At 47.2% G+C, this 25,901-nt stretch overlaps 1 protein-coding gene across 11 annotated transcripts in view; it reads left to right on the forward strand.

The window, feature by feature from the left end:
• Positions 1–826: 826 nt before the first annotated feature.
• The window catches only part of KTN1 (kinectin 1), a 75,256-nt gene continuing 50,181 nt past the window's right edge, over positions 827–25,901 (forward strand). For 9 of the 11 annotated variants that reach the window (XM_032111203.1, XM_032111208.1, XM_032111212.1 and 6 more), the window contains exons 1-3: positions 827–923; positions 23,605–24,161; positions 25,761–25,898. In XM_032111203.1, the coding sequence (XP_031967094.1) occupies positions 23,639–24,161; positions 25,761–25,898 (661 nt within the window). In that variant the 5' untranslated portion in view covers positions 827–923; positions 23,605–23,638. Of the gene's footprint in view, positions 924–20,041; positions 20,133–23,604; positions 24,162–25,760; positions 25,899–25,901 lie in introns of those variants that run through there. The other 2 variants (XM_032111210.1, XM_032111204.1) reach the window with 2 other exon arrangements.

Here is a 25,901-nt window from a genome sequence, read left to right on the forward strand (position 1 = left end):
GAAAAGGGGTGGAGAGGGATATGGTGGGAACTGGCTGGAACTGGGGGGGCGGGGGGTAATTAAGGAGGGTGGGGGTCTGGATGGGCGATCCCTGTGCCTGGTGGGTCTGGGCAGTGAGATCCCCGCATCAGGCCGGTCTGTGGAGAATGGTCCCCACGTATGGGTGGGGAGATCCCTGGGGACACCTGCGTGCCAGAGGTGGTTCCCATGCTTGGGTGGGGTTTGGGTGGATGTACCTGTGTTCCCTACGTGTGGGAAACCTGGGTGGGAGGATCCCTGTGTGCAGGAGGTCTGGGTGGGTGATCCCTGTCCATGGATGGGGTATGGGTGGGGAGATGCCTGGGGATCCCCGCCTGGTGGAAGTGTAGGTGGTTAATCCTCAGGAATAGGTGAGGGATTGCAGCATGGGGGAGCTTGGGGGTGGTGAGATCCCCACGTGGGGGAAGTCTGGGTAGGTGATCCCGGGGGATCCCCGCGTAGGGGGGCTCCGGCTGGGTGATCCCTGGGATCCCCACGTGGGGGGAGTCTCGGTGGGTGAACCTCAGGACCAGCTGAGGGATCCCCACGTGGGGAGCTCGGGGAGCGATCCCCCAGCGCACGGGCGGCTCTGGGTGATGCACCCACACACGTGGCAAAGCCGGGCGGGCGCTCCCCGCTCCTGGGGCTCCCCCGTGGGTGGGCTGCGGCCGGGGTCCGTGCCGGGCAGGCCCGGGGGGTGCCGCCGGCCTTCGGGGGCTCCCGGCCGGGGCGGTGCCGGTGCCTTTAACGCGCGGGGGGGCGGCCGCAGGCGCGGCGGACGTGCGGGGCCGCCTCCTCCCCTTCCTGCCGCCCGCGCCGCGCAGTCACCGGCCGCTCCCGCTCCGTCCCCGCAGCCTCGGCTCGGCCCGGCCCGGCCCGGCCCTGCCCTGCCCGCCGCCGTCTCGGTGAGTCCCGCCCGGGGGGTGCCGCGGGTCGTAGCGGGGCCGGGGCCTCCCGGCGAGGGGCGGCGGGCCCAGGCCTCGGCGGGCCCGGGGCTGCGGCCCGGCCGTGGGGAGGTCCGAGCGCGGCCCCGCGCCGGGGAGAGGCCGCCGCCGTGGGGCTGGCGGGGTTCGGGGGGCTCCGGTGGGGCTCCGGTGCCTCCCGAGCGCATCTCCCCGCAGCCGGGTGAAGCGGGGCAAACACGCCGTGTCCGCGGTGTTCCCGGAGCGTGCTGCGTTGAACCGCTCGCCGAGGGGCGGCTGGGCGAGAAGCGACGCCCGAAATGTGATTTCGGAGCGTTCCCCGTGGCTGTCGGAGCCCCGGGTGAGGTTTGGCGAGAGGCGGATGCTGCAGCGCCCGGGTGGCCGTACGAGCTTTAATGAGCATTGCGCTTCATTACCGCGGTCTGGCCCGGCTTGGGTGCCTGTACTGGTGTCACATGCTCGCAAATGCTGCTCTCCACCTTCGTAGGTGATGTTGTCAGCGGTGTTTTATTTTTGAGGTTGCCTGTGCCCTTTGGTACGGCTCCGGTATGGGTTGTGTGCAGCTCTGTTAACCCTGGAGGTATTAATGTCCCGTCACCTCTTCTCTACTCACAGCTTACTCCCTTCTTCCAGCGTGCAAGTTGTTGAGAAGGAAAGAGGAGTTAAGGCGGCAAGGCTACACCTTTTGTACCCGGCTGCCTTCGATTGATGAAGTGTTTTAATTGAGTAGGTGGTTATTAAGAATAACGTAGCTGAGCATCTTTTCTGCATTAGACAGTGACAAGTTCTGCTCTCTAGTGATGTGCATCCACCCGTGTGCTTTAGGTTTGTCATTTTATAACCTTTCTTCCCCCACACTCCCCCAAAGGCTGTGCTGTGTATTTTGAGGTCACTGTTAGAAAACCTCAAGGATCATTTCTTTCTTTGTGGAAGAGGAGCTGAGCTGATACCCTGCTGTAGCTCTTTTCTGTTTAAAATTCTCCCTTCCCCCATTCCTTTGGTGTTGCCGTTGCTGCTTCTGTCCACCAACACAAATGGTATTTAGTCGACAGAACTATTCTGTTTGACATCTCTTTACCTATGACAAGGCAAAAATCTCTCACTGGGCAGTCTGAACTGATTGCTGCAAAAGTTGAGAAGGGATTCAGTTCCTGTCTTCCACATCCTTTCAGGTATTTTCCTTGCCTTTTCTCTCGGTGGATCACTATCATCCTCCTGTTTGGCTTGGGCTGGAAGTGTTTCTCTGCCTCGTGGACCTCTTGCCTGTAACTGCGCTGTAATTTCTGCCCGCGAACAGGCCATGCAACTTGCTTTACCACATATTTTTTCTCTTGCCTCATATGCTGATGCTGCTTTCTGCATACTGTGATTAAAATAACTTTTGTGTGTAACTGCAGCAGAGAAAGGTTGGGGATTGGAGAGAAACACTTAATTCTCTGGTAGAGTTACTACCAAATACCTTTTTTGGTAGTTTTTTTTCCTACCACCCCACTTTTCTAGCTGCTCTCAAGAAGATGCTTTCTGCTCTCAGAAATAGCAGCAGTAGGATCTGAAGGACACAATGAGATTTTAATTTGATCCTTTATCCCCTACTGTCACAAAACCCTTGTTACAGACCTGATGACTGCTTTGTTTCTGACACCCCTTGAAGAAAAGGGAAGGACTTGCTTAAGCCTGTATAAAGCTGTGGTATTGCTTGGTTAGCTCGGTAACAGCTTTCATTTGCGTCATCTGCTCTTGCTGTTGGAGATTTGATGGTTATGGCTCAAAAAGGTCTCATCATTCTTGACCCTGGTTGCTGTAAACCCGGGGCTAAAAAAATCCCTTAGGAACTGGAATTCCCTGTGAATTTCAGCAGTGATGGCCAGGTCTGTGTTTAAGCTACACCCAAGACCCTTAAGCGCGAGGACACGGGGGAGAGGACGTGCGTTTTATTTTAAGCATCAAACTTGGTGTCTCCTAATCCCTTTCCCGCGCTGCTGCCAAGGCACCCACCTCTCACCATTGACTTTGTGAGGCTTCAGCTCCCAAGTTTAGTTCCCTGGTCATACCCCAGTGATGTGCCTGAGTAAATAGTGTGAATTCCCCCTGTGCTGTCCTGGAGGGATGGGGAGGAAGCAGAAGACAGAGTGGCAGGAGGAGGTAATTCTTCATCCCGCTCTGCACTCCAAAAGCTGTGGCAGCAACCCAAATCAAGTTTAGTTTCTCTGTTTTTAGCACCCATCCGTGCTGTGGATGCCTTTCATAACACAACTACTTCCAAGGTGAAACTCGATCCGTTTATTCTTTCTCCATCTCTGTGGGAGAGCTCATGGAGAACCTCCTTGAAGTCTCAAGCAGTTGCTGAATTCCCATCCTCACGATGTTCGTGGCCTGGTTGTGTAATTTGTTTTTGGTTCTAGTGTTTCCATTTGGTTTAAATGATTGTTTTCCCTTCCTGATGTAATTAGAGCAATCGGATCCCCTCTTGACCCCTTGTTTTCATAGGTTAACCAAGTCAAAGTCTTTAAGTCTCCTTGTGCTGTTCTCTTATCAATATTCTCAGGATTTCCTTGTCAGTGACAACGTTTTACCTTTACCCATCAGAATCTTTATTTTTAATATAAGGGGAATTTTACGTATCTGTGTTTATCTCTTAAACTTCCTGCTCTGCATTGGCAAAGCAGCAGGATTGGACTATTTTTAAAAGTAGGAATATTTTGGAGGGGGCCGCTCACTGCACTAAGCTCACAAACCTTTTGACATTCCTCGGGTGATTGTTTCAGGCTAACGAGACAGGGAGTTGCTGGGCTAAATCTGTCCCAGACAAATCACTTCTTGTTAATGACTGTGCATAAACTATGGAGATGATAAATTGGAGAATTACCAGCCCATGACTCCTAGGAATCTGCTTCTCTTCTCATCGTTATACAAGATGTCCAAGCAAATAAAACACATGGGGACTTAAAAAAAAAAAAAAAAAAAAAGAAGTATTTCTTTATGCTTTTAGAAATGTAAAAGCTTCTTCCTGTTAGCATGCCTGAACTACAGCTGGTGGCAGGAGAGAGGGTACTTGGGAGCTTTGAAAACTTCCTATTTCTTGCCAGAATGGAGCCTTTAAAGTATTTTCTTACAATGTGGACTCTTGGCACGTTTTCCAGGCTGATGCCTGTGGTCTGAAGTTTGGGAACGCATCTGTGCCTGCTGGCGTGGGTGCTGCCTGAGAGACTGATTCCTGTTCTTTTTTTTTGCCCCCATTTCCAGTGATTTAAGAGCAGGAGCAGCAGCCCTTGCATCGATAAGTGCTGTCCATTGATCTGGACTCTGCTGCTGCTTCCAGCTGAGGAATTGTTATTTACCTGGTGGAGGGAAGAAGCGGAGTGGATCCAGGTGCACTCTGAGACAGGGCACAGGCATCTGCAATTCCTGCCATTCCTCTGCAAGGGGTGTTTTCCCCTCTCTGTGAGAACTAAGTAGCACCTGGGCTGGGTTCCCTGTGTTTGAGCTCATCAATGCCTGGTCACTGCCATGCCTGTGTACAGGACTGCTGCATCTAATTAGATTATATTAGAATGAATAAGTGAATCTCGATAAATGAGCTTATGGGGGCACTGTCGGGTCAGCTCAGTCCCTAAATATAGGTCCTGGGCAGAGGGCAGGCTTGGTGCAGGATCTCTCCATGCAGCAAAATTAAACAGAGATCTCCTGGGAGTGCAAAAATTCTGCTGCCTTGGCCGTCTTGTCAGTCTGGATGCTCCGGTCTTGGTACAAGAAATACCAAAGTCCACTCAGATAGGAGGATTCTGTGTTTGAAGCTTGGTGGGGACTTGGAAGGGGGAGTCATGGCAGTGGAAACTCTAATATAATCTGAGGTGCTAAAGAATGCAAATCTCATGATCCTTTTTAATGCTTCCAATTTAGAGGTGAGGGGTTTTTTTAAAGTCTCTTAGATAGTGTAGAAAACAGGGAAAAAGAGGAATGGTGTCTGTTACCTGTGTGCATGTGAAAACTCTGGAAACAATCTCTGACTAGCACAAATAAATCTCCTTGCCACTATATGATGCAGAGAAGTAGTTTGGGTGCTTCAGGCCTTGAGTTTTGCTGTGCAGTGAGTTTGCAGTGGGAGGGAGAGGAGAGGAGCTGTAAGGCTTTTGGGGCAATCAGAAACCTTACTTCTTTGTAGTTCTCCTCCTCCTTTTCTGCAATGTCCTCTGTTTTTGTTAGTGCTTTGTGGCCACACTGCTTACCGAAATCCATAGCTCTAACTTGCTGTTACTGAAGAGAAGTAAAAGTAGTTTCTTCTCCTTTTCTTCCCATGAAGATTTATGTAAAGGAATCACATTTTTTTCTGTTTCAAATGAAAGCTCATCTTTGCTTCTGCATCACTGGGGCTGCATTGTAACTCGGAGAAAGTGTCTGTAAATCAGTCATGTGGACAAGCTACTCATTTTCTTGCACTAATAGTCCCTATTATAAATAGCATTGTCCTCTTCTTACGTTTACAGCTCTTTGCTGCAGTTGCTCTCAGGTGTGCAGGATTTTCAGTGCTACTAAAGCATGGGGAACAGCTCTTCTTGCAGGGTTTTTTTCTCATTTTCCATTGGACACCCTTCCTTCTGGCTGATCCTGCTGCCTGGCTTTCCTGTCTGGATCTGCTCGCAGCCAGGCAATCCTGCAAATCACTGCTCTGCTGGAGCTGCTGCATCACAGCTCCCTTGCTGCAGGAAGCATCTTTAAGCCCTTTTGTGCTGTGAAGTTGAGGAAATAGAGCAAAACTCCTTTTTCCTTCAAGTTGTAGCTGAATGACTAATGGAGCATCAGAAGCTGAATGACTAATGGAGCATCGGAAGAGGTATGTTGATGTTATCCAGCAAAACACAAGTTCTGGTTTTGGGATCACACCTATTAATTGAATAGCTGACCTTCTCAGCCTGCCTGTCTCATGTCCAGCTCGCTGAGCATGTGTTGAATGACCCAGGGAAAATCAAGCTGGAGTTCAGAATTACGTGGGTGTCAAAGGCTCTTAAAGCCTGGTATATTTATGCCCCTGATTCATGGTGCTTCCAAAAACAATCCAGCTCTCATCCTGCAGAGGGGAAATACCTCAGTCCAGTGTTACCAACTTTTGCTTAGCTGCCAGAGCAATATAAACTCAACCCGAGTTATTTTGGGCTCCTTATTCTTTTGCTTCCAAATCCCACCCTGCAAGTTCCTTGTAGAAGAAATGCTGGATTAATTCTGTTTTACACCCTCCTGTATGGACTGAAAACGGTAAGCAGGGCATTTTATTTCAGGGTTGTGACAAATTTTAGTACATCTCGTTCCTGCCTGTGGTGTGAAGAGCTGTCTTTTGTCTGCCTGCTACCACACAGGAAGGAAGTTGTTGAGTCTGGGAGATAAAAGCTTTATCTCCTCCCCTGCAAGAGACAAGCTGCCCACTCCTAGGCTGGCACCACTCTGCTCCATCCTGCTTGTAGTAGGGCAGGGAGGAAAATTTTCATGGGAAAGTGTGAGTGGACTCATAATCTGTTTGTAAGTGCGTAGCTGTCAAGGAAGATGATGACTAAGCTATTGCACAAGGTGCAGCTCTTCAGGGAGCTCGCCAGGATTGGACCGGATCGTGACTGACTCATAAGAGAGCCTATAATATCAGTCAGCTCCTAATTTTATTGTTCCTGGTTTGATCTGACCACTAGCCGTGACTAGTTTTCTTTCCCAGCCTATTTGCCGTGGGGTTTTAGGTTGGAAAGTCTACACTTGATGACAACAGATTAAAACGTCCAATTTATTGGAGGAAGTGAATGGTTCCCAGGCTTTGGGTGGGAAGTGCTGGGTGGCAGGAGTGTTTAAGCTGATGTCTTGCATTTGGCTCACATGGATGTTTCTCCATCAGCACCTGTCCTGTGCTGCTGCCAGGCTCTGGCATGGCACTTAGCTGCCCATTTTACAGGAGGGAAAGCAGAGGCCAAGCACCTGCAGGTGAAGATGCCAGGGGGTCACCAGCAGAGCAGCTGGTAGTGCCTTTCTCTTGGTCCCATCTGTGACCTGAACCCCTGGCAGTCAGCTGGTGGGTGAGCTGCATTGTCAGATACTGACAGGACAAAGGGGAATGGATTTAAATGAAGAGAGGAGAGATTTAGATTAGGTATTAGGAAGGAATTCTTCCCTGTGAGGGGTGTGAGGCCCTGGCACAGGTTACCCAGAGAAGCTGTGGCTGCCCCTGGATCCCTGGAAGTGTCCAAGGCCAGGTTAGATAGGGCTTGGAGCTACATGGGGTAGTGGGAGGTGTCCCTGCCCGTGACAGGGGCTTGGAATGCAGTGATCTCTAAGGTCACTTCCAACCCAAACCATTCTGTGATACGACGTGAAACTGCTTTCCTGCAGCAGCCAGTTCCCATGTGCCCTTCCTTGCAGGGTCTCCTTTGGTGTGGGTGGGAGCCCAAGCCTGACCCCAGAAAGTGATGCTGCTTCTTGCTTCCCAAACTGGTTTGAAAGGCTGCCTTGGTGTTAAGTGCTGCTTTGCCCACTAAACCATCACTGAATGTTGCATGTGGACATCCCAGCTTGGCTTTCACATAGGCATTGCCTTTAATGCTGTGTGAGGACCTAAAAACAAGTACGTGAAGCCAGCTGCAGCATCCCTGCTGCTCCTGTCTGCTTCAGCTCCAGGTGTACCTGAGAGCATCACCATGGCTGCAGCAGCTCATACCCACTGGATCTTTCACAGGGCATTTTCAGATCTGGGAAGTGATCGGAGTTTAGGGTGCTGTGCCAAGAAGGGCCCTTTTCCCCAGGACTAGGTAGGAATTCTTTTGCCTCCTTTAACTTGCTGTTCTCCAGGGAGACTCACTGTGTCCTGTCCTTGGAGCAGGCAGTGTCTGCAGTTCTCAGGGTGTGTGGTGCTGGGAGCTGGCAGAAAATGGGAGGTTAGAGGTCAATGCTGTATCCCATGTCACACCTACTGACCTTCGCTTGGTTCAACACCTGTTGGCAGCACGTGTGGCTCCAGCTATGGTCAAAGGACAAAGGATTGTGCTGCTTTTTCTCTTCATACTGCCTGGTTTTGTGTTTACAGCAGTGGTGGTGGAGGTCCATGAACCTTCACTTCTCTAAGCTCATGGAGAATTGTTTGCCCTGAAGTGTGCTGAGAAGGTTCCTCCCAACCCTGTCCTAGCGTGGGCAATGAGCAGCATTGTCCAGAAGAGAGGTGGAGGTGGGATCTCAAAGCCTTGGAAACCACCAAGCTGCCTGATGGATTTATGGAGGCTTTGTTAGGATTTTACTGGGTTCTCTGGGCTTTCCCACGGCAGCTCAGTGGGAGTACTGACAGCTTTTCCTTGTTACCTTCACCTAAGGTCACTTCCATATCTTCTGCTTGGGCTATGTTACCACTAGGATTGGGTTGCGTGCTAAATTTAGTGAACCTTTATAGCTTGGTGTGTGTATGTAAAACCTGAGGGGTTTTTAGCAGCTTTTAAGGGGTTAGAGCCTGGTTCAAGATGCCCAACAAGGCCAGGCTTTCTCTGCACAGGTGGCAGCACCCCAGGCCAGGTGTGGGAGGGTTCTTCTCTGCCTCAGTGTACTTCCACACAGGGATTTGCTGAGGTGTAGAGCCTGTGGGTGGCAGGGAGGGTTCTGGAGGCACAATTAGAACTTGCATAACATGGTCTGCAGTCTGAGGCATGTGAGAAGTGCTGGCGAAGGGGTTGGGTCTCAGAAGTTTTAAAGGCTTGTGAAAATTCTTGATCAGATGTTTCCATTACAATCCTGCCTTTTTCGGCCCCTTGCCCTCCATCTCCAAGTTTCTGCCTCTTTTTCTATGCTGTTTGTGTGCCAAAAGAAGAATTTTTTTGGCTTCAGGTCAGGTGTACCTATTTCTAAGTAGATTTTTTTTAATCCCTGCTTGGCATTATAGGCTACTGAAGTAATAGTTTGAGATGTAACTTAAGTTGGAAGCAAATAAGTTTAGATCTGTGTGGTTGCAGTGAAGTGTTTGTTCAATTCTTGCACGCCAAAGGAGGAGCAGATTGTGGGACAGCAAGGGGAGTGAGAACCCAGAGAAGCGTGAGAGAAATGACCTCAATTACTCTGCATTTCTGTTGCTGAACATTTTTAGGCCTTTTTAACAACCTGGCATGTTCTTGAATTCAGATCAGTGCTGAGCACATTGGGGCGGGTGTGTGTGCTTGTGTTAGGAGGCCGTTTTGGGGGCAGAACTCAGGGATGTTGGGTTCTTGACTTGAATTTGAAACTCTTCAAATAAGCATTTCACTGCTTTCAGTTCCTTTAGGAAACTCCTGCAATCTCGGTCCTTATGGTCACAAGTGGAAAGAACCAGGAAACCTTTAGCGATGTGCTTTGAACACATCTTTTGCAGGGTTCTTGTGTGGCATTGCCCAGCTCTCAAAACTGCCTTGTGCGTGGGGTTATGCAGTGAACTGGATTGTGGAACTGGGACCAGTAAGGAGTGTTGCAGCATCCCCTGGGCTGCTGCTGCTCAGAGAGACATTAGCAACACTCAGCGTCACTCACCTGGGGCATCAGCAGCTGCATGAGGAAGGTGGTAAAAGAAAGCTCCTTCACCATGTGGCTCAGGTGTGGTTCAAGCATTTAGCAAGTCTGTGGAGGAGCTGGAGCCTTTACCCTGCTGCTGGAGGGGAGTCTGGTCCCCTGCTCTGGGTGTTTTAAGATGCAAGTATTGCCTTGGGGTCTGCTGAAACACTGCACTGATTCCTGAGAACATGTGACCTGCTAAAGCTGCCTGCCAGAGCCTAAAGGATCCGGGTGATGACACCGTGAGATGACACCAGTTGTGTATCATTTCTTCAGCTGTGTGTGCCCTCAGCAAACTGGTCAATGAAGCACAGAGAGGTTAACAAGGTGAAAAGAAGCCTTGTGGGGAGGAATATGTGGTTCTGCTGTTCAGGAGCACATCTCCTTGGTGTGGAAGGTGGAAGGATGGCATTTCAGTGGAGCTGTAGCCAGTGAAATTCTTGTTGTAGTGCAGGTGGTGTTTTGGATGGATGATGAGGTGAGCTCTTAGTGCTGCCCTCGATAAATGAGATACGTGCAGTGTCTCAAAGGAGAGCAGAGAAAGACCTTAACACTTCACCTGCCTCAGCAGGGAAACGACCAGAGTTCAGCAGCAATTTCTAAACCTTCATGTTGTGCTTTTAAATAGTTTGAAGTTCCAGCTCCTGATGCAGTTTATACTTTGAAATGCACTGGTGTAACTTGTATGGTGCCAGTGCTGCAGGGATTGCTTCTAAAGCCTCTTTGTTCCTAAACCATTTTGAAACTTTATTTCTAAGAGTATTAACAGCACCATGTCCTACAGCATGAGGGATCTGACTTGGGTATGGAAGTGCTGTCTTTATGCCTGCATGATAACATGCTGTAGGATAAATGCTGAAAGACAGCTTTGCTATGGAGCAGTCAAACGAACTCCTATCTACTGTGGAAGTTTTCATGATGGAAGTTTGTTCAGCCTTCAGCTGGTGCAAATTTCTGCTGGAGCAGAAAGTCAAAATACCAGTGTACTAGGAAGCCTATCACCAGCAGAGCCTTCTGTGGTCCAAATTCAGTCCTGAGTGTACCTCTAAATGTTCCCTGCATTCAGAGGGTTTGTAAACAGAGTGTGAACAATGCTTTAATCTGGCAAACGATTTAAAATTTAATGCACATTTGAATAAAATCCAACCCTCTTTGGAGGTGTCGTTCCTAATGTGACTGTGGATTAAAACTCATTGATTGCTACCAGCAAAAGAGTGAAATAAAATATAGTGCCCCTGCTCTGTACAGAGGCTGCAGGCTGACCATTACAGCACCTTGCACCTCGCTGGATTGAGAGCGTTCTCCCGACTTGCAGCCAAAATGCAGCCGTGGCCCATTGCTGCCCAGTTGTTCCCACGCCAGCATTGTCCTCTGGCTTCGACCCCTCCCTGCAAGGTGGGAGCGGAGGAAGCCTGAACTGCTGGGCAGGGTCCTGTTCCTTGGGTGCAGTTCAGGGCAGCAGAGCTGTTTGTGCACAGGGGAAGGGAGGGTAGCAAGTAATGCCTGCTAAAGCCTGGCTGTTCGGATTTTCCAGTGTTTTTGTGTCTTTCTGACCCATGACTGTGGTGTAGAGTATTAAAAGCAAAAATAGACCTGCTGATGCAGTGCTTACCCGGCTGCGTGGGCTGAAGAGGAGGCAATTCCAGCCTTGTAGTACTCCCTAAATTCTAGTTTGGTAGTTGTGCTGGGCATGTTGGTGATAATTTCATTTTTGATGCCTCTGTCAACATACAGGAACTTTGACTTCTCTGCATTGAGTCTCTGTTCCCCCTGTCATCCAGCCTAAACTGAAGCTGCCCTTTTAAAATCTCAGAGTTGAGAAACTAGCTGCATACCCCTGAGTTTTAAACTCTTGGCATATTTGAAAATTTATTTTCACTCTGTGAACTTTGATTGTTTAACTGATGGATACTTTTTCCCCCCCATTCTTTTATTGTACTGTGTGTGGTGACAAAGGAAAGATCTTCCCTGTTGATTTCTCTCCCTTTGCAGCTGAAGAATTATCAGGACTCAGTCTGAGTGATGGGGTACAGCAATCTTGTTTCACTTGCTGCCTTTTGATGCTCTCATTTAGCTACATCTGTGCCACATTGACAGTAATTTTGATACAGCAATCGCACGTTTTCTCTTTAGAGACAACTTAAATCACTCAACTGCTTAGACATAATGTGTGCAATAAATAATATCTTGAGACTCCAGGTAGTTAGAAGAAACCACATGAAAGCATCTAGATCTGATATGATTCACAATCACTGAAGTTTTGATTTCTCTCTGAGCTAACAACTCTCCTCTGCTGTGCAGCCTGTTCCCAGTGCAGCTCAATTTCATTTTCCTCTAGGAATTCGGATAGATGAGAGCATCCGTCTGCTGCTGGCTTCTCCTTTTGTCCATTGCTGTTCAACAATAGGATTGTCGAGTCACTGAGAGGTTAACGAAGCTTTTTTGTTTTTTTTGTCAGTGGTCCAACCTCTTTGTATAGCTGTGTGGAACAGCACACTGAACAGAAATAATGGGAAAATCTTGTTGCTGGAATGACCGGGGTTGTCATTTTGCGATACCAGGGTAAAGACCTGCTTAAGCTTCAGGCTTCTGGCTGTGTTACGGGGTGGCTGAGCACAAATCCCTCTGCAAAACATTAAATATTAGTTTCTCTGTGTCTCCTTGCATCCAGCAGTGTTGCTGCAAGGGGAGGGAATCTGAACGATTACAGTTGGTTCAGCTTCCCATTTAGTATTTAGAATGGTTTTGTTACGAGCCTTTTGGGGTTTGGCATTGGAAAAAGGGTGAATTGTAGTCCGTAATTATGAAGTGTGGGAACAATTGGAGCTGGACAGACAGGCAGTGGTCCAGCTCCTCTTCCTGAGCGAGCAAAGCTTTTGTGCTGTGCCATCCCACCGCACAAATGACCGTGCGGGGCTGTTGCTGGATTGATTGGTTTTGATCCCTTTTAGGAAGGGGTTTGGAAACTCTAATTTTGGTTTTATCACAGTAGTCAGGCTCCTGCCCTGTTGCTCTGAGCAAGCCTGTTACTGTGGCTGCCCCGAAGGACTTCCCATGGCGGGGGGAGCATGGGATTAAAAACCAGTTGTTAAATCCAGTTGAACTGGGACATCAGTGGCTGGGCTCGTGTGGGTTCAGTGACAGAGTAACTGCAAGGAAAGATGTGAAGGTGCTGCGTTTTGCTTGTGCAGGGAATGGAGAGCTTTGAGGAGGAATTAAGCTTGGAATGGTGTGGGATGGATGGCACGTGGGTGAGCTGTGACTTGCTGGATGCCACCTGGGGCACAGAAACACTTGCACTATCTCTTATCAGCTTGTGGATGAGGGCACCCAGCAGGGCAGGGTGGCAGTGGGATTTACAGGAGTGTTTGCTGGTGGCAGTGCTCCAAGAAACTCTCACCTTTTCCCTCCAGAGCACCTCTCCAGGCTGGCTTTTCCCTACAGTTCAGGCAAAGTGCACCTGTTATCACTTGGGCATTGCTGCTGGCCCCAGCTGTGCCTCCTTTCCAGGCTCTTGTTCCAGCAGAGCTCATGCTGGGAAATGGAAAATACAGAACTCCACTTCAGGACGCAGCTTCACTTTTTTTTTCCTCTATTTTTTTTTTTATTTTCCCCTCCTGGGAGCTGCCGGGCCTCTGTGGTGACTGGTGTATGCATGGCCCTGCATTCTCCTGTTGGGAACGTTAAAAATACCAGCTACAATTTTCCCTTTCCACATACCAAAATGTATTAATGTGCTGCTGCTTTGATTAGTCATTTCCTCTTCGTTTGTTCCTTTTGCAACAGGGTAAAGGACAGCATGCACGCACTTGGGGGAAATCTTGTCTGGTTAAGAAGTCTGAAACTAAATAGATTCTCTTAGGTTAATACCTGTATTTGTTGGCAGAAGAATTCTGTTCTCATCCCTTAAAAATACATTCAAAAATAAGTCTGGATAAAGTCACTTTTATGGTGTTCAGACTAAGAATATCTTTGCCTGATTTATTTTTGTAGTGGAAAGAAATTCTAATATGAACAAGATTAATATTCTTATCATGAATTTAATACATTCTTGTAGGAAAACCTTTGGTGATACATTACTATAGGAAATTTTCCAAATCCATTTATTTTGAGGGTTCTTGTCTTCCTCCTGTGCCATCACCTCCGTGCACACATTCCTCCTTCCCTGAGTTCCTGTGAGACTTCGTTCAGCGTGGGTGGAAACTTGGTGAAAGCAGCACTGTGCCACTGTTGGGCTGTGCATGGCTTGGTTTGGGGTAGTTCTGGCAGCCTCTGCACCCTCGGGGTCTGGGGCTACAAAGGTGAATAAATCCAACTTACAGGGAGCTGCTAAAGTTGCTCTGAGTGACTTGCTCACTCTTCAAGGCTGGGTATTTTTTGCTTCTCTGTTGCTGTGGCTGCCTTAGTGAGAAATTTGGGAGAAAAGCTTTAGCACCAGGCGGTCTGGAGAGCTGCAGAACAAGTGGTAGGTTTAAAACTTTCTTGTGTGTGTGTGGAGGAATTCAAGTGAGTAAGCTAAAAAGTTGCCTGGTGAGTATAGTTAAGGGCAAAGTTGAGTAGAAATCTGGAGAATCAAGCAATGAATTAAGACTGATCTCTTCTCAGTTATGTCCAAACTTGAGAAACACAACCCATAAACAACATGCCATCCTCTTTAGCAATCTGTCGTGGTTTTCCTGTCGCTCTGGCGCCGAGGGTGTCTGCTCTGCCCTGGATTCAGACGGGAGCACAGCTTGTGCCTGCCCGGGGAGGTGAGGGGCTGCTGCTGCTGCCACGCAGCCTGAGGGAAAACTGTGGTGCTAGGGCTGTGCAAAGCTTGCAGGGAGCGGATTTTACTTCTCCTGGGATGCACAGGCAGGTAGTACACTCGGGTTTTCTCCTTGACTCTTTGCAGCTCTTTTATATAAAAGCCTGTGTTGTTTTTTTGAATGAGCATTAGTTTCCCAGTGCTCAGATGCCATTCATACTTTCACAGAATCTGCTAAGGCAAAAAAAAAGAAAAAAGCTAAGCCAAAGGCCTTTGCTTCTTTTGTTTCTGTCTCCTCTTATTTTACATTTATTTTTAAAAATATAAACAAGAATTCATAATACAGAATGTATATTTATACAGTTATATTTGCTATATACACTGGGAAAGGGAAAATGTTTAATTCCAGCTCTTTTCTCTCTGCAGATTGCTGTGAAGGTATGGGAGGAATTTGAGTACTGAGAAGCTACTGCTCATACCTGCTTTCCTCTGTTACAGAATCATGGAATGATTTGGGTTTGGAAGGGACCTTAAAGACCATCTCATTCCAACCCTCTGCCATGGGCAGGGACACCTTCCACTATCCCAGGTTGCTCCAAGCCCTGTCCAGCCTGGCCTTGGACACTTCAGGGATGGGGCAGCCACAGCTTCTGTGGGCAGCCTGCACCAGGGCCTCCCCACCCTCACAGCCAAGAATTTCCTTCCATGCTTGGAATTGGATGTAAGGGGATGAAAAGGATGTAGCAGCCCTAAATTTCTCAAGAGATGACCTTAATCTTTTTTGTTTTTCTTGGAATTTGGGGCTCTGCCTCATTCGTGACCAGAGAATGGTCAGCTGCGTCATTCCCAAGGGTGCTGCAGACCTTGTTTTAATTGAGTAATAGAGCATGGCAGGGGTAGGTGCAGAATGAACATACTTGCAGTAATGCAGCTTATTCCTGCATCAGAAAGGAATTAAGCTGTGTTAAAGTGAGCAAACCCAGCTGGGCTCAGACCTATATTTTACTGCCCTTGGCTTTTTAGGGACTGGTAGCTGCTCCCTGAGGCTTTCTGTGGGTCTGAGGTGAAGATTATACTGTGAATGTCCATTTATACACTAGACCACAACAGTTGTCTTAAGGCCTTTGTTGAGGTGCACAGCAGCTTTAAACCTGTGTAAATGGCTTTTGTGTGTGGTAAAGCTGAGCTCCTGTGGAGTGTCACAGCAGCCTGGATTGTACAAACCCCTGTGAATTTGCCAGACAGCTAATTGGAATAAAACAGGCGTGGCCTGGTCCCTCCCTCCTGTCCAGGTGCTGGGCAGGAGCAGATTTCGGGTGTGGTTGTGTGTGTTTAATGCTTTTGCCTGTCTGATCCAAGAGTCCTAGCTTGAATTCTGTACCTGGCTCGTGCTTTTGGATGGGTTCATGTTGCAGGAGATGCTCGAAAACTGCGCGACATATGGAATTGCTGCTCAAACTGGGAACCTAAACTCAGCTTTGGCCATAAGTCTGCTAGATTTGGCTCTTATTTGTAGTATTATTTTGAGAAAATCCTGTGATCTTTTTTATGCCTTCCTATTTTGAGAAGTATCACTTCCCAGTTCCCTGTGCACGGAAGCGGGTGGTGATTGAAGAGCAAATGTCTGATCTGGTCCCTGCCTGCGTGGAGAGTAGGGAAAGGGGAAATGCTTACCCAAAAGCCTGAGCTGGCTGCTTGAGTGTTTAAGTGCCTCTCAGGTAGTTCATGGTGGTGTGGGCAGATCATGTCTGTACATGAATGCGTGAAGGAAGGAGCTGGGGAAGCCTCAGGGACTCCTTGGAAGTAGTGATGGGAAGATGCAGACTTGCTGAGTAATTCCTGCTGGAAGAAAGAAACCTTTGATTCTTTACAGGCCCTTTGGAAAAAGGTAGTGTAAAGATAATTTGTTATCTTCTGACTTTGGAGATAATAGGGGTGTGTGTGTTAGCTGGTGGTGGTTTAAAGGGAAACTTGCAGTTTCTGGAATCTGGTGGAGCCAAGGACATCTTTCGCTGGTCCTGACGCATGCTGGCTTTTATCCCAAATAACATCCCCTCACAAATACTGCAAAAAATGTTTTGGTTTCCTAAGACCCTGTGCTGAACAATATAGATTCATTTAGGCTGGAAGAGCCCTGTAAGATCAAGTCTAACCATTCCCCCAGCACTGCCAAGGCTGCCTCTGCCCCCTGACCCCAAGTGCCACAACCACATGGCTTTTAAATCCCTCCAGGGATGGGGACTCCACCACTGCCCTGGGCAGCCTGTGCCAATGCCTAACCACCCTTTCAAGGAAGAAATTTTCCCTAATATCCAAACTAAACCTTCTCTGGTGCAATTTGAGGCTGTTTCCTCTTGTCCTGTCCCTTGTTCCCTGGGAGCAGAGCTTGAATCCCACCTGGCTGCCCCCTCCTGTTGTGGAGAGCTAGAAGTTCCCCCCTGAGCCTCCTTTTCTCCAGGCTGAACCCCCTCAGCTGTCGCTGGTGCTCCAAACCCTTCCCCAGCTCCTTTTCCTTCTCTGGTCGTGCTCCAGCCCCTCAGCATCATTCTTTTTATGATGGGCCCAAAACTGCCCCCAGGACTGGAGGTGCCCCATCAATGCCCAGCACAGGGGGCAATCAGTGCCCTGGTCCTGCTGCCACACTATTCCTGATATCAGTGTATTTGTGCCCATGATTTGGTGAATGCTGTGGGGTGCTGCTGTGACAGGGTCTGTGCAGTTTTGGGATATTTGGGTGAGCTGCCAGGCAGGAATGTGGAGCGTGGTTGTCCTCACTGTGTGCCAGCAGCAGGTGTGTGCGCGTTTATCCCTGGCTAAATGCGAGGTTGCTCGCTCCACTTTCACTGATGCTAATTCCAGTTCTGGGCTTTATCCTACAGCCCAGGTGGTTTCAGGGCGTCAGCTGCCACCTGGTGAATCCATGCCCTGCCTTATCTTGTAGGAACTTGCCCGAACAGCTGGGCTGTGGTGGAAGCCTCTTGCGGGAGGTAGCTGGGTGCTCCCTGCTGCTGGCACTGGGACAAGATCAAGGACGTCTGCTGGATACTGGTGGCGAGGTTGCGCAGCCGTATTGTGCTCCTAGCTTCCTCTCGGCACTGCTTCTGCATTTTGTCAGGTGTTGGCTCTGAAGCTGTGTTGGAAGAACCCTCTGAAGGTAAAGGCTTTTGTTGAAGCAAAGCTACTCTTTCTGGAATTTAATAAAGAGCTTGTCTGTGTTAACTAACATCAAGCGACTGAGAGCAGACAGAGCCCAACAGATGGTACAAACAGTGGCATGTTTGGAATGGAAAATATTTACCTAGAGGGTATTTGAAGCACTGAGCCTGTGCTCTGCAAATGGCTTAATTGTATCAGTGAAATAAAGTGAAGAGCAAGGTTTATTGACAAGTTTTCTCTGCTCTTGCTGTCAGCACCTTGGAGGGGGTGTCAAGCACTGTTGAGCTTCCCTTGAACAGGTTTCCTTCCTGGGAAGAGTAGTTCTAATACCTGAATGGCTCAGTTGGTGTTTTTGAGTGTCTACAGCTTTCTCCTGTGGCTGCACAAATCATGCTGTCAGGGCAGGTATGGAAATGAAAAACTCAGAGCTTGAAATGCTGTTTATTATTGCTTCCCCCCCCAGTCTTGGGTTTGGGAGGATTGGTGTAAACAGAGCATGGAAATACAGATATAAAACTAGAATTTAAAAAGAATACAAATATGTAGGTTAAATTTTACATTGAGTAATGTGTGCAGTTTTGGTTGCCACAATATAAGAAGGTTATAAAGGTATTGGAGAGTGTCCAAAGAAGGGCCATGGAAGTGGTGAAAGGTTTAGAGGGGAAGCCATGAGAGGAGTGGCTGAGGTCACTTGGCTTGTTCAGCCTGGACAGGAGGAGACTGAGGACAGGCTTCATCCTGGTCTCAGCTTCCTCACAAGGGGAAGTGGAGGGGCAGATGCTGATCTCTTCTCCCTGATGACCAGCAACAGGACCTGAGGGAATGGCTGAAGTTGTGTCAGGGGAGGCTTAGGCTGGATATCAGGATTTCTCCCAGAGGGTGGTGGGGCACTGAATAGGCTCCCCAGGGAATGGGCACAGCCCCAAGGCTGCCAGAGCTCCAGGAGCATTTGGACAACGGTCTCAGGAACAGGGTGGGATTGTTGGGGTGTCCTGTGCACGGCCAGGAGTTGAGCTCTGATCCTTGTGGGTCCCTTCCAACTCGGGGTTTTCTATGACTCTACTGTGTAATTCTCTGATACTGTCGCTGGGATCAAAACTCAAGGGTCTGTTTAGACCTTCAGCTTTTCTGTGTGGTGAGTGCCTCATGCATGACTTTAAACTGTGCAGTTTATAAAGTGACCCGTGAGGAGATTGTGATCTTACTGGAACTGTGCCTTTTCCTTGTCAGGTGAGATTTATGTGCAATACTGTATTCTCCTGTGTAAAAAACTGCTCGGGTGCAGTCAGCTCCTTGCTGGTGTTCTCTGGACTGGGTGGTTTTGTGAAGGCTGAGGCCAGCAGGTGTGGCTCACCTGCAGAAGTTAGCCAGGTGTTAATGAACTCAAGCAAGTTTGATGGGCTAAAATCCCTGCCTGCTCCGACAGCTCCTTTGTGTCACATCACAGCAGCTCTGCTGTCTTGTGTCTTGTCCTGGGGCATGAAAAACCCATCTTGTTTTTTCAGTAACACACAGTGCTGCTTAAAAAACCCTAAAACTAAACCAACCTAAGCTGTAATTCTGCAGTTTTCCCATGTCCTAAACCAACAGTGATGTTAAATGAACTACCCTGAGGTTTTTCTGGCAGCCCCCCTTCCTAGAGCTTGAGCCCAGCAGTGCTTTAGTCAGGTAATACTCATGAACAAGTCACAGAGAGCTGGTTGCTCCTGCTGTATGAATGTGGAATAGGCATGGAGTGGCTGAACTTCTTATTTAATTTTGTTCTTTGCCTTTGGCAGAGTCTGGGTTTAGTTGCCCAAGTTGCTGGGCATCCTCTCCCAAAAAGCTCTGGGGGGAGGATGAGCTTGGGAGTGAAGCTGTTTTCAAGAGGATCCTCTTTGCAGCTGGCTGATAGGGAGTGTGTTCCAAACTGTGTGCAGATTAGGGAGAACAAAAATAGTGTTATCTGTTTGAGGAATTTATTGAATCCAGATACTGCTCTGAGACTGCTTGCTGTGTTCCTAGTGACTGTTGGATGTGAGTCTGCTTGCCAGCTTGAGAAAATCCCAGGAAAATATCCCAATTAAAGGAGCTCTTGCCTTGGCTAAATCATATGTGGTATCTCTTAAAACTGCTTAGTACTTAAAAAAAGGCACCTTGGTACCTATATTGCCCCCCTTTAATGTTAGTTTTTCAAAGAGGCACAAATCCCCGAAGATTATGTGCATTTTGGGACCCAAGCATTTACAGAAGCTGTGCTTCTCATGTGCTGGGACTCAGCTATGAGTGACTCATTAGCCAGATGGAGCTATAATTTATTTCTATCTTCTCAAGTAAGTTAATCCCCTGGACCTAAACTGAATGGATATCCTGTGAAATGTGGTATCTGTGCAGAGTGAAACTTGAGATTTAAATTCAAAAAGGCAGAGGGTGGGTTAGAAAATCCAGGGCAGCATGAACTGGCAGGGGAAGTCAGGTGCAAGCAGTAATAGCACACTGGAGTTCAGAAATAGTCCTTTTTCTGTGGCACGGGCTCTGTTTAGGGAACAAAAGTGCAATTCTTTTGTTAAAGGCGGGATGGGAACAGTAACTGGGTCTGTGCACGGCCTGGGACAGATGCAGCTTGTTCCCCTTTTTCAGAATGACTAAAGGGATGTTGTGAGGTCTGGAATTTACGGGTGAGACAGGAGCATGTCTGCAAGGGGGGAGCCTGGCACGGGTGCTGGACTCTAAGAAACGTGATCAAGAGCAGGTCAAATATCAAATACGAGTGAAAGGTGAGTATTTAACCAAATACCTTGAAATTTAAATGTAGCTAAAGTCACTGTGCCTCTTGTAGGCAGCAGGGAGAGGGGGAGTGCAGTGTGATTCCTACTGGGAGTGCCTTGCCTGGGATTGTGGGTTTGGGTGGGTGGGGAGCTGGTGCAGCCGCCCTGGGGAGTTAGTTCTCTGAGGGAGCTGCGAGTGATAAAAGTTCCATTGCAGCATTTCTGTGGGAGAAAAGCTTTTTTTTGGGAGGGTGTCTCCTAACCGGGATGGTAAAACTAAATGGAGCAGTTAAGCTGGTAGGTGAAGGTGTATCAATGTAGCAGTTGTTTTTTGCTGCTTTAACAGAATGAGTTTCTTCATCCTGTTTCTTTTTGCATGGCATAGAATTCTTTTTCCCCCCCTATAGATTTTTTTTTTTCCTAGATGGCTTGTCAGTGTAATACAGAAATATCAATTGGAATGATGGAACTGTTTTAGTAATTGTAGATTGTCAGAGGACAACTGGAAACTGTGTGTGAACCAAAATACTGCCAATTTACCCCATGGCAAGGATGCCTCTTTGCAAAGACGTTTTGACAGGGGGTGGTGTGATGGATGTTGTTCTGTCATTCTACATAGAGCCAGCAGCAGTGGGATCCTCCTTGAGTGAGTTTTAAATACCCTTGCTGGGCTGAGATGAGAAATTAGTGCATGGTCATCAGAGCAGAACTTCTGCTTGCCTTTCCTGTGTGCTTAATCAATTCTAGTTAAACCCTGAGACTTTTATTTGGGTTTAGTTTTTTTGGACCCTGCTTGCATGTGAAAAACTGGATTTGTGTATGGCATTCAGAGATCAGATCTACCTGCCTCTGATTAGTGTTTGGGGTGGAAGGGTTCACGTGGCTTGTGCTTGGCTTTGCCCCGATGAGCAGGAGGGGGACAGGAGCAGGAATGGAGCCTGGAGAGGCTCTGGACCTCATCACTGCAGTGTCATGCTCCAGATCTGGGAGATGATCCCGTTTTTGGTGAAGTGCAGGGAGGGGGAGCAGGGTGGGGGACAGAGGCTCGGCAGAGCTCGCACTGCTTGTGCCGCTCTGAGATCAGACCTCAGCTAGTCCAGCACACATTCCCCACCCAGACTAGCTGTTGTAATTCAGTATTTATGGCTCCTCTGGAAGCAGCTGAAGCTTTTAAATGCATCTCTGCTCTCTGGTCTCGGAGCAACAACCACTTTGTGCGAGCATGTCCTGCCTCGATGGCCACTGTGCCCTCCTGACCTTTGAGCCTTGAACCTCTTTAGCAGCACATGTTACCCTGAGCCTGTGGTTTGACCTGAGCATCTGGTGTCAGATGCTGGGAAATGTGTAGGGACTGACAGGGTGTGACTGTCCATCCCATGAGTTCATGGCTGGCTGTGTGCGTGGTGTCAGCAGCAGGGCAGAGCTGGGCTCCTTGTGCTTGGGTATTGTAACTGTTGCAGTAATGTATTGTAATGATCAACTTAATTACACTTGTGAGAAATCTGCTTAATTACATATTTACTTTGGGGATTAGCTTCCCCCCCCCCCCCCCCCCACCCCCTTAAGCATTCAATATTGACTTTGGCTGAGACAAATTTTCAAGATCTGCTTCCTTCAAAAGATGACTAATATTAGATCACTTAGTGCAGGGAGCTGGGTTTATCAAGTAGCTGTAATTAATCATTTTGAAAGCTCCAGCTTAGTTTTGAGCATCTGTGCTTTTTCTCCCCAAAAGCCAAGCTTTTCTTCCAATCCCTCTCAACCCTTCCAAAACTTTCTGTGCTGGATGTAATTTTAGACCCTGTAATTTTCAGTGAGCTGCGTGCATGCAGAAAATAAATACAAACTGGGAGGAGACTTAATGTTAAGACAACTGATGAATAATTAGTGTATTGAAGTGTTAGTCTTTTATTTGGATAACTTAATAGCCAAATTAGAGTTCCCAATCCTTGCTTTCTGTGCTACTCAATGCACTGTACAAATATATTATCACAGTAACTCCTGTCTGTCCAGAAATTATTCTATGTAACAACTATTCCCCCTTGAGCCTGAGCCAGACTCCACACCGAGCTCTCTCCAGTGTGGCAGGATGGCACAAGCCAGTTTGTGATAGCAGCTTCCAAAACAGTCAGGAATTGAGGTAAAACAACTTTAAATGAGTAAATCTTCTGCCCAGCAGCAAGGAGAGCCTGTCCTCTGCCTGCACCATGCAGCTTCTTCGTGGACTTCATTCCGTGTGCCCTCGGTACGCACATCTGTTTTCATTTTTCAAGCAGCAGTGGAAATATTCCGAGCAACCTGGGTTAAATCCCTTGCCTTTTGTTCCCAAGAGAATGGGTGTCCCAAGGGACACTCAAGTTGAAGAGTCATTTTTTCTTGTGTGCAGGAAAATGTAATTGTAGCATGTGCTTCCTATGATGGGTTGGTGGATTGGGAATTGCCTAATTAGTTTGGATTATGTCTGGATTTTTTTTTTCAATATCTGGTGAAATTTTTTTTTCCTTTCTTGGAACAAACAGTCTGGAGAAGATTTGGATTCTTTCTGCAAAAATCCAGGTCTGTTCATAGCAATCAGGTGTGAAATGGGAAAATCTGGCATGTCTTGACCCTGAAGTTAGGTTTTTTAACGTCGTTTTGACTGTTCTTTAACTTTGTGGTTCCTGCTGTTTTTAAAAAGACAATAAATGTAATGCTTGGGACAAAAATATTGTTTTCAGCAAATTGTCCTGGAATCCTCTGGTCTGTGTAAGTGCCCTGGAAGTTTTATACCATCACATGGTCAAAATAAATAACAGATCTTCTTGTTGCCCCATAAATGTATGGAATTTTCATGAGTGTGAAGCTGGGTTTTAAGACTTCAAAAAACAGTTTTGAAAATATCTGATTCTTTATGGCTGACTAAAATTCAGGGCTCTCTCCTGTCTTCTCCTCATTCTGCTTCTGAAGCTGTCATAAATCTGGGAACAAAAGCAAGGTGAAATTTAACTCCCACTTGCCAGGGTAAGAATGTTAATTCAGTATGTTTGATTTATGGAGGAAAAAAAAAAAAAAAAGGCAGTGTTCTGCATATTCTGGTCCCTGGTCCTTATTTCACAGCCTCTGAAAATGCTGTCTCATGTATTTCTGAAATCAAAAGCTTTCACTTTCATAAAGTCACGTGGGAAGGAAGAGTGAGGAAGATGAAGGAAAGCAAGGGAAGGGAATTGTTCTCTCCCCAGATCAGCAGTCTGGCAAAGTGCATTTCTTCCTATCCAGGCCAACAACTTTGAAGCAAGTGGTAAATGATTCCAGGAGCTGTTCCATGGCTGATATAGTTCGATAATTTTATTAATTAAATAATTTAATTAAATAATTTTATTAAGGCTACTCTGTAACAATGAGAAATCTTCTTTTATTATTATAATTGGTGGAGGAAATAACACCTAGGGAAAACCTGTTCAAAACCTAATTTTTCCTCTTTTTTTCTTTCTTTCTCCTATAGGTTTTTTAAGAAATCATAGCTAAGAAAAAGCACAATGGAGTTTTACGAGTCTACCTACTTTATCATCCTCATTCCTTCTGTGGTTATTACAGTCATCTTCCTCTTCTTCTGGCTTTTCATGAAAGAGACTTTATACGATGAAGTCCTCGCCAAACAGAAACGGGACCTAAAGTTCCCACCTACCAAGGCTGACAAAAAGAAAACCGAGAAGAAGAAGAACAAGAAGAAAGAGGCTCAGAACGGGAACATCCACGAGTCTGACTCGGAAAGTGCCCCTCGGGACTTTAAGCTGTCTGATGCCCTGAGCACGGATGAAGAGCACGTCGCTCCCGTCCCCTCGGGCGTCACCGAGGCCTCTGCCGGCGTCAGGGAGCGGAAGAAGAAGGAGAAGAAGCACAAGGCCAACCAAGATGATCATGTAACTAAGGACTTGGAAGGATCCAAGTCTTCAGGCAAGAAAGTAGATCCAGTCCCTGTTACAAAACAGCCCACTCCACCATCTGAATCAACAGCAGCTAAGAAGAAGCCTGGGCAGAAGAAGCAGAAAAATGGAATGGGTACCTGATGTTGCATATGCTTTTTGCACAGAACGCCAAAACTGTGTTCTGCTTTTTGCAAGGCCACAGAGTGTCTCTCACAACTGTTCTGCCTGATCTCTATGGGGCAAAGCTCCCTTCTAACCTTCTCCTTTTTTACAAGCTATTGCTTTTTTCCCCCCTGTTTTTCATCTGGCAGCAGTGCTCTGGTTTTCCTCCTCCCGTCCTTGCTTTCTTCTACTAAAGATGAAGTGGAACAGAGTAGCTCGTTCCTCTGCTTTGCTCTGTGGTTTGGCTGCTTTGCTCTCAATCAGAATTTTGATTACCTGAGAGAAGGCAGTAGATGTTTGCTGGGTGCATTCTGAGTCAGGCTGTGAAAAAGTGGAGTCCTAAGAGTGGTGGCTCTGATAAGAGAGGGCATCTCAAGTAACCTCATAGCAGTCTGCAAAATAAATCACTGTTTAAGCTCAGGGTTAATGCACAGAGAGGTGTTTGGTGGCTGATTCATGGATTGGTGATTGATTCATTGCTGCCCGCCTGCTACACCTCTATAACTGAATGGAACTGATGCTAAAACTGGTCTGGCTGTTGTAACTGAAATATCCAACCTAGAACAGACCAAAAACTCATCAAAATCACTTCTGACTGTCTTGACCATATCCTCAGCAGCTGACATGTCTCAGTGTGGTTGTCTTGACTAGGAATAGAAGTGAAAAAAGAATAAAAATACCCAGTTCTAGAAATGAAACCCAAGATATTTGCTGATCCCCTTGTGAGATGCAGGCACAGCAGGTTTACACAGGGAGTGAGGAAAAAGAATGACATTGCTGCTTGATGTGGTAGGTTTTGTATTTTTCTGAAAAAAAAAAAAAAAAAAAAAAGGAGAAAAAGACCCACCCACTATCAACAGAGAAAGTATCCAGTCTTGTTTGTGGGTGTTATCCAAAAATCTCTGTGGCACAGTTAAAACGTGGTCTGCAAGCACAGTTCTGAGGGCAGCCACAAGTAACTCTTATCCTTGATTACAGGAGCTGACACCAGAGCCCTGTGCTGTGCGTGTCAGCTCTGGCAAGAATCTTAATATAGCACAGGCTGTCCAAAATGATAAAAAAATTCTCACTAGAAACTGCTTTTAAAAAGAACAGTTCCCTAATGGGAAACACTTATTTTCTGCTTCTCACAGTCCCAGTAGCTATTGGGGGTGTGTGTTTAAAGTGCCCAAGTGGGTTCACGGAAGGGAAGAGTACACTTCTAAATAAGAAACTAATATGGGTAACATGTGCTGTCTGCTCTGTCACAGTGAAATCTGGATTGGAGTTGTTAAACTGTTCCTTGCATTGCCGTGTGTTCTGCTTGCACATGAGATTCCTGTCTTAAAAATCACTGGGTGCTGTGGCTCTTGATTCTGCTAAACCTTCCTGTTGCTTTGGGGTCTCACTTGATCTGGGAAGTGTGTGTGTGTGTCTATGTATGTATGTATATGTGAATAACTTTGTTCTGATTTAAAAGATGTGAGTTTGTTTTCCTGGGAGTGGAGGCTTTGGTTATTACAGATTTTTTGATTGAAAAGTATTGCTGAGGATATACAGAAGAGCATATTGTCTTAATTGTCTGTTGCAGATGATCAAGATAGTAAGACTGATTCTGTTGTGTCTCCTGCCAAAAAGCAAGAACCGGTGCTGCTCCACCAGGAGATAAAGCAAGAAAATGTGTCAGGGAAGAAGAAAGTCTCTGCAAAGAAGCAGAAAGTTGATAATGGTA

This window comes from Corvus moneduloides, chromosome 6 (genome assembly GCF_009650955.1).
Source record: "Corvus moneduloides isolate bCorMon1 chromosome 6, bCorMon1.pri, whole genome shotgun sequence".
Lineage (NCBI taxonomy): Eukaryota > Metazoa > Chordata > Aves > Passeriformes > Corvidae > Corvus > Corvus moneduloides.